We start from the raw sequence: 12,450 nt of genomic DNA, 5'->3' as shown, positions 1-12,450 counted from the left end.
AATAACTTTTATTTAAGTGAGTTACATTGAAGGGTGCCTGATAGATCTGGCTTAACAATCTCTGTGTTAAACTCTCTTCTATCCTGTCCCTAAAGATAATTTCTCTGTCCCTTTAAGTCTAGAAAATCAATAAAACAATAAATTAAGTTCTGCTTTGTAGTATTTGACTTCTGAGGCATAAATGCTCATACTGAATATTTAATAATTGACTCCTGCAAGCCAATTCAAATTGATTCCCAGTATATATCTGGTTATATCTATTGATATTTACCATGTTAGAAATTACAATGTTAAAATTATGATGAAAATAATTTTGACCTTGTGGGTCCCATGAAAGTATCAGGAAGACAACAAGGATCTCTGGACCACACTATGAGAATTCTATACTACACAAGTATTTTAAATGAGTTGTACAAAACTGAGGGTAATTAATGGTGAAATAATTTTTCATCATTTTTCCCTCTTCTAGCCAATTCCATTCAAGTATTAATGTTTTGGGGACTTTCATTGAGAGATTTATGCTATTACAGGGGAAAGGAAGAGCCATTTTGTTCCTGGTAGAGTTGTAAAGATTAGGTGGAGCATTTTTCTATAAAATCATATCCAGAAGCCACCCATTATCTTATCACAGAGGATAAAATCCTAATGGATAGGATAGAAAAAATTGGTCCAAAGGAAAAAAAAAAAACCAAGAAAACTAAATATATCTAAGTAGTTACAGTGTAGGAGAAGGCAAAACAAAGGGAAGATGGAAAGTAGCAGTTTAGCACTGTGGAAAGAATTCTGGGCTTGGAGTCAGAATAATCCTGACTATGGCCTGTGTGACATTGGGCAAGTCACTGAATTTTTCAGAATTTCAATTTCCTCATTTATTAAATGATAGAATTGACCACCAAATTCTCTTCTGAATCTCAGAATTACATAATAGGTATTAGAATCTTCCCAAGGAGAGCAGAAATGGCCCTTCTGAGGAAGAAGTCCTTTTCTTTGGCTTATGGAACTATAAAGAGGAATTGCAGGCACCAATAAGGTGCTAGTTACTGAGGTGGAGAGGGAAGCTTAATTGTGGTGTTTAAAGATACAAAGCCTCACAGAACCAATTGTGAGTTCTGCTATTGACTTAAAATGTGTATGCAAGATGCTGAGAAACTCCTGAGACTTTTCAAATCTAAAAATTGCTATCTACTTTTAGAAATTCTAGAGGAACTGCCAAAAAGAGCTGGCAGTTTATTGTTTGGGGGAAGTAACATGGACATCCTTACACATTAGAAAAAATCATTTTAGCAAACTAAGTAGAGGTTGGGTTCCTATAAGAAGAAATTTAAGCTAAAGAGACCAAATAGAAGGCTCCAATAAGTCTCTGCAAAGAGGTGATGAAGCTGTGTGACCCTGGGCAAGTCACTTAACCCCAAATGCCTCAGCCAAAAAAAAAAAAAAAAAGAGGTGATGAAAACATGAAGATACTATGTGACTAGAGAAATAGGTATATATGTAAGAGATATTGTGAACATAGAAATGACAACATTTGGCAACAGATTGGATATATGGGTGAATGAGAGTGAAAAGATGAAACTAAGCCTGTGAGCCTGAGTTATTGGGAGCATGAAAATACCTTATAGAATTATAAAGAACTTTGAAAGAAGGGTGGGTTACGATGGAAACTTAAGTTCATTTTTTGGATATGTTGAGTTTGAGTTGCCTACAATACAGACAATCTGAGATCTTCTGTATGACGGTAGATCAGGAGAGAGACATTGGATGTATAGATCTGGGAATAAACATAGAAATGACAATGAATCACATGGGAACTAATAAAATTGCCATATGAGAGAGTACAGAGCAAAAAAGAGAAAGAAGGCTCAAGGATAGAGTTCTCAGGAACAACAGCAGTTAGTGGGGTTTAACATGATTGAAAAACCAGCAAAGGTGACTGAGAAGTAGAGATCTGATGGTAGGAGAACTAGGAAAAAGCAGTGTCATGAGAATCTAGAGAGGAAAAAAAATCCAGGTGGGGAGGGTGATCAAGAATGATGTGGAGAAGTCATTAAGGATAAGGATTAAGAAAAGGCATTGGTAACATCATTGGTAACTTGGAAGATAACTGTCTATGTTGAATGATGCTGTTGGAAGCCATATTGTAGGATGTTAAATGAGTGAGAGGACAGAAAGTGAAGGCACCTATTGTAGAATACCTTTTCAAGGAGTTTGACCCTAATGGGCAGAAAAGATATAGGATAATAGAAGGGATAGAAGCGTCATATGGAGGGAGAGCATGGAAAAAACCCACAAAGAGCCTAGACTTTAGGAGAGTAGATTTAATGTTTAGAGAAAATACAGCCTGATTTTCTAAAAGAAAAGGTGGCTGGCTCAAAAGGTATGGTCAGGAATGATGATAATGCATGTGCAAATAATTTAGGTGAGGTGATGGACTGCATTAAAAACTCAAGATTTTCAAAGACTGAAAATGATGAAAACAAGGGCCTACATTGTAATATAAATACCGCAAAGCATGACTGATCAAGAAAACTAATATTAATATTAGTTGAGACTTGTGAAAATTGAAAAGGACCAGAAAAATGATATCCTGTACATATCTCCTTCTAAATTTTTGAGAAATGGGGTCACTCAGTGTTTCAGGGAACTTCCTCTAGAAGTTAGAGTACAGAACTTAAAGTCAGGAAGACATATTTAATCTAACCTCAGTCACTTAATAAGCTGTGTGACCCTCGATAATTCACTTAACCCATGTAAACCTTCAAGTGCTATATAAATATTAGATATTATTATTAGTCATCTATAATTACAGATATTTTGGACAGTCATTACAGTCAAAAATAAGCTGAATCTGGCAATATGCTTCACCTCTTTCTGTAAAATGGGGATAATAATAACACCTATCTCTCAGAATAACATCTACTTGTGAGGACAAATCGAGAAAATATTTATAAAGCACTTTCTAAATTTTAAGCAATATATAAGTTAGTTTATTGAATTGAATTAAAAGCTTGTAGAATTGAACAGGAGGAAAATGGTAGGCTGAATTACATTTTGGAAATGATGCAATGTTTTCAACAGTCCAAAGTTACCTTACCCTCTAAGGCAAAATCCCTATTTGTTATGTTTCACTTTCTATACATGACTAACTTATTTCCAGTTCTTATTAGACATACCTTTTATACCACTTCATACAAGTGATTAATGGTAATATGGCATGAAAAATTATGCTTCAGTTAGGATTTGGACAAGATGGCCTATGAAGCTCTTTCAACTCCAAGATGTTATTATTTTATACTGCTTTAGTTAATTTTTTTTGGATTATTCATTCATTACAACATTTAGTAAGAAATGGAGATCTTGTATGGACCCATCTACTCTGGCTCCCTTCTCTCAAATCCTGCTGAAATTCTATTGAGCTATATGATATATCATTTAAAGAGATACTGTTTTCCAATTGTTTAAATACAAAAATATTTGGAAATCCTTGGGGGGAGGCTATATATATTGGACTAGTTTTGCTTCAAACAGTACTTAAAGGAAAGTTTTCTACTTATGTTAAATGTTCAGTAATTATTGAAAAATAATTTTAAACAAAATTCTTCATTTCTTTCTTTCTTCTTATTATTGGGATATAATTTTCAGTAGCTTCTGAATTAATTAACCCTTAGCCAAACTGTTTATATTCCTATTGCTATTTTTAGGTATGGCTTCACAAAAGAAATTATGCAAAAATATAAGGTAAGAATCCCCCCCATTTTCTATTTCTGATGGTTTCATGCATTAATTAAGAATAAAACAAATGTGTGGAGCTATAATTAACTAGCCATTGACTCCCCATATTTTAGGGATAGCTAGGTAGCACAGAGTACTAGACCTGAATAAGGAAAGAAAAAAAAAGTTCAAATCCAGTTTTGTGACTCTCTCTATTAAATGGGGATTATAATAATTCCTATTTGTGAGGATAAGTTGAGATAACATTTGTAAAGCACTTTGCAAACTTTAGGCAGTATGTGAATGCTAGCTATTATTATTACCATGGTGCAGGTAGGGTGCTGGGCTTGGAGTTGAGAGACTCTCTTTTCTGGGTTCAAATCTGACCTCAGACACTTACTGTCTGTGTGATTTGTAATGTGATTTGGGGGAAGTTATTTAATTCTATTAGCCTTAGGAAACATCTGTAAAATGAGCTAAAAAATCTGTATCAAGAAAACCCCAAATGGGGTCACAAAGAGTCTGACACAACTAAAAAATGAGTAAACAATACCATCATTGTTATCATTATTGTTATAATGAAGGTTCTAACCTTCAAATGGAAGAAGAGGTTAAATCACCATTAATATCCCACCTCCTAAATCTATCATTTTTTGATAAGAACCACATAGTTTTTGGAAACTTACTTAGATTCCTTCTAGTTATTGTCAAACCTACATAAATGAATTAAAATAGACAAACTTGAAAACTAGGGATAGTCTAATTAATTTCAGTGTGTCCCTAGAATTTATCCACTCAATGGAAAAGATTTTTATGTTTTTATTTAGTGACCTGTATTACCTCAGGAATTGTAAAGAAATGAGGCAAGTTAATAGGCTACTTGCATTTATTAATGGATGCAAAGTAGTGCAATATTAATGGAATTAACTTATCCAACTAAGTCAAGGCAGAAATGTTTAACATCTAATACGTTTCACAAATGTTTTTTTTTTCTTTTTGCTATTTTTCACTAATAACAATGGGGGAAATGTAGGTTATAGGATCATAGCTCTATAGGTGAAAGAGGCCTCATAGGCTATGTAATCAAGGTAAAAGAAGGTATTAAAATTAAGTGACTTGTCTGTCAAAGGCAAGATGTGAATCCTGGTCTTCTGATTCCCAAGCCAGAGTTCTTTCTACTGTGGCTTGTTACCTCTCAAAGTGTTTTGATAGAAATAAACTAGAAATCAACATATTGAAAACACACACACACACATATATATATGTACATGTATATATACACACACATACACATGTATGAAATTTTGTATGGGTAGCATGAAATAACAATAACATGGTTTAATGATACTTTAAAGTGCACTTATTTTGTTCTTCAATTGTCACCTTCAAAGCATTCCCCTGAGGTGTGTACTTTAAGTAAAATTAGGCTATTTTATGAATGAGGAAACAGTCATAGAGAGAAGTTAAGTGTTAAGTTCATGATTACACAGCTATAAAGTTAGTTGAAGTCAGGATTTGAATCCAGATCTCCTGGCATCAAATCTATTGTGGATTTTTTTTTTTTTTTTTTTTTTTTTGCTGTATATAAAGTACATAGTAGAATTTTGATTATTGGTTTTCAATGTGATTATCCATATCATCTTTGCTTTAGTTTATTAGGCAGGGAACAAGAAGAAGAGCACAAAGAAAAGGGGTTCCTTTCCATTAGTTGAAATTCTGTTGATTTTGCCTTGATCAAGGTGGAAAAGTTGCTCCTCCTTTTCCCCTTTGAAGGTTCAGTATCTAATTACAACAGTGATAAGCAAATTTCACACACACACACACACACACACACACACACGCACACACAACAATGTAATAAGCATTGCTCAGATGATTCAGTCCATGTGAATATGGAGAAGAAATAAAATGAATAAATATATAGATCTTGTTGAACCTATGAACAAATAGACAAGTATAATACACATAGGAAAAGATGAAAGAACAGGGAGTCCATTTCCTATAATGGACCATTCCAATAATATATAATGACCATTCCAATAATATATAATGATGCTAGGATAAAAACAACTTCTATGCAGACTGGGAGAGAATTCTTTATGACCCCTAGGGTCTATGATGTGGAATGTGGGCAAAAATATTAACTGGATCACTGGTTGGTCTAAAAGGTGATTTTCTGTTCAATGTCAATAATCAGAACCAGTCTAGGAAATAAAGTTTATTTTTCAACCCAACTTCCAAGTTTTCCCTTTTCCTCCTCTTCCATTCTCTTCATGTCAAGGATATAGATCAAATAAGGTAATATTTGTAAAATGTGTAGCACAATGCCTGGCACATAGTAGGCATTTAATAAATGCTTATTCTCTTATTATGGGAAGCAGGGGTGCTGCCTGGCACATGATGTGGCCTGGTGTCATATTCATGTCTTCTCCATTGAAAGCTGATAAAAATTTGTACTTGGCTTTTAGTCATAGAATATTCTCCAGCAGTTGGGGATCCCAAGAAATATCTAGAATCTTGAATCAGTACTTTATATGACCTGGGGTTGTCACTGTTAATCCTTATTGTTCCAAGTGATTATATGTATGATTATTGCATGAAGCAACTAGAAAATGTGGGAAAGAGAGTACTGCTATGGAATCAAAAAGAAACTGAGTTTAAATCTTTTCTCACATACTGATTGTGGGACACTGGACAAGTCACTTAACCTCTTTCAATCTAAGTTTTCTTATCTGTAAAATGGGGATAATAATCTTCCAGGGTTGTTGTGAAGAATAATATATGTAAAATGCCTTCTAAACCTTAAAGTACTGTATTTTCATATTGCTATTATCATATAGTTCAGATTAAGCAATATAACAAACCTGCTTTAGAAAATGTGCTCTACCTATTAGATTTCATTTTACACATTACACCCCCAAGTGTTATTATGTTATGGAGAAATTGGTGGATTAATTAATCTGAAATCATTCTAATTTGGTTTTTCTTCTAACTTATGAGTAAAACTATGTAAATTTCTTCCCCTTTTTGTTGAATATAAACAAGTACTTTTGTTCCAAACACAGTTCTTATTCTATAAATTTAAGTCATTCAGGAAAATGAATAAACTTAATTAAACTTTATTTCTAGCAACATGGTGCAAAAATTTTGCACCTTCTGGAAGAAGTTTATACCTGGCTTCCTATTGGCACTCTAATTGACAAAAAAGTTCTGGTCATACATGGAGGAATAGCAGACAATACAGATTTGAATATGCTTGAACAAATGAAAAGAAATAGGGTGAGTAATAGAGTTTCCAGAAGACTATTTGTTATGAATTAGTTGACTCTTAAATGCTTAATCAAAAGATTAAAAAAAATCAAATTCTCCAAATGAAGTATAAATTAACTACCTATTTATGAATAACAATGGGGAAATTATTGCATAGTGAAACATGGTTGAGATTGGTGGTAATTTAGGCAAACTATCTGGCTATGAGATTTGTTCAGAAACAGTACAAATTAATAGAGTGTGATAATTCTTTTAGTGACATTTATCTTCTGAGTAACTAGATTATTATCATCAAGTCAGGTTAAAAATGTTTCAGATGTTCCATTTTGGTTTCGTAAATGAAACTTCATATAGTGTTTTGGTAGTTGAAATTTTTGATTCCATTCTTTAAAGAAAAATTTCAATTATATTACATATAATTTCATAACATTTGAACTATTTCATATTATTCTTAAAATGAATTGCATAACTCTTTGTGGTCAAGAACTCTATTGCTTGAAAAACTTCAAGCTATTCTATCAATGTGAGACAATATAACTTGCTTTGGGATACTCAAACATTGTACTATCACTAGAACACCTCACTTTCTCTCATCCTTGGGATATACTTAGGATCTTAAATATATTTATGCACATATATACCTACACATATATATTTAAATTTTGCTTCTCAACTTTTTGTATCTGAGGCAGGTTCCTCACCTTAAGCATATATTTTAACATTATTCCAAGAGAGATGAAGCATAATTATAAGTCTCAGGGGTACAGAGGGAAGAGTATCAGCTTTGGTCTTTGAGCATAAGCCAGATAACCCTGTTGAGCTATAGTTTAGTTCTCTTATCTCCAAAATACTTTCTTGGTCCTTGATATTTTAAAAAGTTTTATTTATTGAACAATGGGGTGACATGACCTGTACTTTAGGAAAATAATTTTAATTGCTTAAAGAAGGATAGGTGAGGGTGGGGATAAAGGAAGGGAGGGGGACCAGCTGTTGCAATAGTCCATGCAAGAGATATGAGAGTTATATTAAGGGAGTGGTTTTGAGAGTGAATGTTTTGTAGTATGGAAAGTTTCAGAGAATAAATTTAACTTGTAGATGAGATCAGTTCTAATGCCACCACTAGTACCAGCAGTATTTGATCCAAGGCATGGGCATTTTTCTCATGAATTATCCCCACCAGCGATGTTGGCTATGGAGCAACTTACAAAGAATGAATGGGACCAGGTATGTGAACCCAAAATATACACCCAGTGAATATTCTTTAAAAAGGTAAATGTTCTTAGAATATAGACGTTTTATTTTGTGGTGAATGGATATGGACAAAATGATTTCTTCCTGGATGCATACTTATACACATGGCCAAAATTATTTCTTTTTGGATGAATGATTGTGTTCTTATTTCAAGAGATAATACAGATTGGAGACTTAAAGAAAGGGTTGGTCTATACATGTATAGATATTTGAGAGATGTATATACAGTTTCATGGTGGTGTACTTATGCTAGGGAAGAAAACTATAATTCTTCATAGTGCTTAGCAAAGTGTCTTTCACATAGTAGGTGCCAAATAAATTTCATTTGATTGATAATAAAGCTAGGTATGCCATTATTTAAACGTTAAGATACTTTTATATCAATTTTGATTTCCATTGGAGCAGGACTTTCTGGTTTGAAGATTTTGTGATAAAGCCATAATTAAACCACCTATGACAACCCAGGAAAGTGACACAATATTATTGATTTGACTATGAGATTTCTGATCCCAGAAGAAAATCAGCAAAACTTTGATTGGGTCAGAAGGTTTTGGTTTTCCAATAGCTTCTATGCACTGTATGTTAATAGGGATTCATCTGGGATCTCCCCATACCAATGGAATTATAAGTCAATCATATCCTTATATACATATACATATAGAGTATATATATGTACAAATGTATACACATGTGTTATAAGTATACACACATACATATATATATATATCATATACTCTGTGTACATATATAAGTGTGTATTCAAATACAAACATACTAAATGATCATGACATAATATAGAGAAAATAAGCTTTTACATATTAATTGTATGTTCTTGGATAAGGCATTTAACCTCTCATTTCTTTAGGCATCTCTCTAAGACTACAAATTCAAGAGAAAGTGCCAACATGCATTTATTGAGACAGTCATCTTATCTTGAAGTTCCCTATATTAATAAAATCATGGTCTAATCCCCAGTCTCTATAAGAAACCCAGAAACTTGGAGACAGGTTTTTGGGATCAATGAGGTGCCTCATTTAATTTCCCCGCCAGATGCTTTTTGGGCCTTTCTCATCATGCAAGACTTTGTAATGGCAGAGATAGGATGTGAATCCAGGCAATAGTAGTAGCAGTTATCATTTATATTGTTACAAAATTTTAAAGAGCATTTTTCATATATTATCTTATTGCATTCTCACAGCAACGCTGTGAGCAAACTTGTAGTGCTATTATTTTTTTCCCATTTTATAAGTGATGAAAGTGAGGCACACAGAAGTTAAGTGGCTGGTCCAGGATCACACAACTACTATCTGTCTAAAGAAGGAATTGAGTTCAGGTGTTCCAGATTCACTTTTCAGACTCACTTTCTCCTATACTTAATAAAGGGAAAACAATAGTGGAGAGATTGAACATGGAAGCCACTCATTCACAATGCATGTAGTTTTAGGTAGTGTAATTTGAAGCCCTGTTTACTTTAGCAAGATTGTACATTTCACTCCTGCATCAGTGAAGAAGTTCACTGTACTAATTGAAGCTGGTGGAGATGATTAATAAATAGCAGGAGAAAAACATCAGAGCCCGCAAAAGAACATCTCCTATCCTAACATTGTAAACTTTTGAGAGCTTCTTTATAGTTTCCTTTGAATTCCCTTTGAATTACCAATCTGACTTTAGTTTGGATTTCATCACTTTGAACTAATAATTCTTCCTAAAATTACATATATATGTATATATGTATATGTATATATATATTCTGCTACAAAAGTTATTATTAAAATCATAAATAATTAGACAATTTGGTTAATTTAAAGATTTTTTCCTCTAAGGAAAATTATACCTATAAGAGGTAAGAAATTTTTCTTTTTCTAATCTGTAACTCATCAGTAAGTATTTATTAAGCACCTACTATATGTCAGGCACTGTGCTAAGTTTGAGAATACAAAAAGAAAAGGCAAAGTCCTTGTCTTTGAGGAACTCATAATTTAATGATGGAGATAATGAAGAAATCAACTTTATATAAATAAGTTATAACTGTTATGTAAAATAAATTAGAAATAATTAACTGAGACAAGGTACTAGATTTAACATCAGAAAAGACTTCCTGTAGTATGTGGGATTCTGGCTGGGATATGAAAGAAGTCAGGGAAGGCAAAAGGCAGAGATAAAGATGCAGAGATAAGAAAGCTGCTGCATCTCCTTCCCCTACATCCATGCACACTGTCCAGTGTCCTAAGGAAGGAACATTTTGCAAATCAATGATGTGTACTTAAATTACACTCATTATCTCAAAATGTAATTGTTGGCCTGTTTAAAGGTACCCTTTTACTTTGAGGAAAGTCATGAAAACATAATTGAACTTTGCTTTGAAATATTGGATTATTTTGTCCAAATCCCTCATTTCAGAGATGAGAAGATCAAGGCCCAGAGAGGTATATTTTGCTTGCCCAAGGGCATACAAGTACTAAGTCACAGAACTGGCACATAAATCATATTTTCTGATGCCATTTACAGTGCTGGATGTACTCCTGATACAGACTAATGCTACCTATCCCTTATGTAAATGCAAGCACAGTTTCATTTACTAGTAAATTTCAGTCAGGATATATTTGTTTATATACATTGAGCACCATATAATATGGTGTGAATAATCAATCATGGGTAAAAATGAAGGTTTAATCAATTTGATGTACTCAGCCTCTTTTGTTTTTCATCTACCAACTCTAAGAGCTTTCTCACTTTCCTCCCTGATTTTAGTACTTGGTTTTCTTCTGACCTCAACTCTTTCAGTAATTGTCAGCAACATTGTTACTCACTTGTAACCTTCCTAACATCCTGCTTTCAAAGTTTTTCACTATGTATCCTCCAACTTCACTCTACCTCAGTGGATTATTAAGGTGATTATAGCTTAAACCTTATCATTTTTTAAAATTCCAAGATAATGAGTTCCATATTCTCATCTCCCACCACAATCTCTTTGATTCTTTTGCCCTCATTCCTGCTGTAATTGCTTTATATTTTCTTTCTTTCAAAAATTTTATTAAAGAAAAGCATAATAGAAAAAAAATCAGAAAAGGAAAACAAAACAACATTGTAATATGCCCAGCAGAATATCAGAGAGGATTCAAAATATGTAACAATAGATTACCAGGTTCAAAAAAGGATAGTAGAAGAAATTATATTCATGAATGTCCAACTTTTCCTAGTTTCCTTATAGATTATTCTTTTGTTCTCTGCTGAATAGTTTTTCCTACTTTATTCTTTTTTCCCTTTTCATCTCCCCCAAGCTATTGTTTACATATATATACACAAACATATGTATGTATATACACACATGTATATATATATATACACACACATATATGTATATTTATATATACATATACATTCACATCCACTCATAGAGTCTCTCACATAAAAATATATCTATATATACACATACATAGATATACTAAGACACACATGCACACACATTTACCCATATGTAAACATGCACCTAAAATAATATTAGCATGGCTGATATATAATGTAGATTTCTCTCTTGATTGAATCTTTAAGTTTGACTTATCTTTTCTTTCCTATCACTGCAAACTCTTCTGCTTCTTAACTTGCCTTGCTATTTAACTTAACCTTCACCTACCCATGGATTCCTCCCTTATTTTCTTCCTCTCCTTTTGCTTCCTCTTCCACCAATTTCTCCCCCCATCTCTTATTTCTTTATAGATTTTGGATGGTATTATACCCTTCATGGTATATGTGTAGTATTGCCTATTTAACCCATTCCTGATGTGAATAGGTTTTCAGAACTATGAGCCTTCCTTTCCTCTCTAATGCCTCTGTGTCTATTCTTCCTCCGAACCTCATTTGTATAACATAATTACTATTTTAACCCTTTTCTAAACAGTTTTGTTTTTTAGAGTCAGATCATACTCAATTCTGCCCCAGTCTTTCTTTTGAGCTACCTAATTGCTGATGTCAGTCTTAAATATATAGTATGTTTCCATGCCAATACACACACACACACACACACACACACACACACACACAAAACATTTTGTCCATGTTAAGTTCTTTGAAATTGATCTTTGATGTTGCCTCTTATATGTTAAATTTTCTATTAAATTATGTTTGGTTGAAAGAAAATCCTGAAACTTTTTTCATTCATTATTATGGATAATTTTGTTGGATTTGATGTTTTTTGGCCACAAATCTATTTCTTGTGATTGC

General features: G+C 33.0%; 1 protein-coding gene across 8 annotated transcripts in view; it reads left to right on the top strand.

Annotated features, from left to right (window-relative positions):
* The window catches only part of PPEF1 (protein phosphatase with EF-hand domain 1), a 157,106-nt gene that overhangs the window by 99,459 nt on the left and 45,197 nt on the right, over positions 1 to 12,450 (top strand). For 5 of the 8 annotated variants that reach the window (XM_074299875.1, XM_074299870.1, XM_074299871.1 and 2 more), the window contains 3 exons: positions 3,699 to 3,735; positions 6,838 to 6,987; positions 8,074 to 8,202. In XM_074299875.1, the coding sequence (XP_074155976.1) occupies positions 3,699 to 3,735; positions 6,838 to 6,987; positions 8,074 to 8,202 (316 nt within the window). The remainder of the gene's footprint in view (positions 1 to 3,698; positions 3,736 to 6,837; positions 6,988 to 8,073; positions 8,203 to 12,450) is intronic. The other 3 variants (XM_074299878.1, XM_074299876.1, XM_074299873.1) reach the window with 2 other exon arrangements.

Source organism: Sminthopsis crassicaudata, chromosome 3 (assembly GCF_048593235.1).
Source record: "Sminthopsis crassicaudata isolate SCR6 chromosome 3, ASM4859323v1, whole genome shotgun sequence".
Classification (NCBI taxonomy): domain Eukaryota; kingdom Metazoa; phylum Chordata; class Mammalia; order Dasyuromorphia; family Dasyuridae; genus Sminthopsis; species Sminthopsis crassicaudata.
The sequence above is the reverse complement of the archived record's forward strand: the minus strand, read 5'-3'. Positions and strand labels throughout refer to the sequence as shown.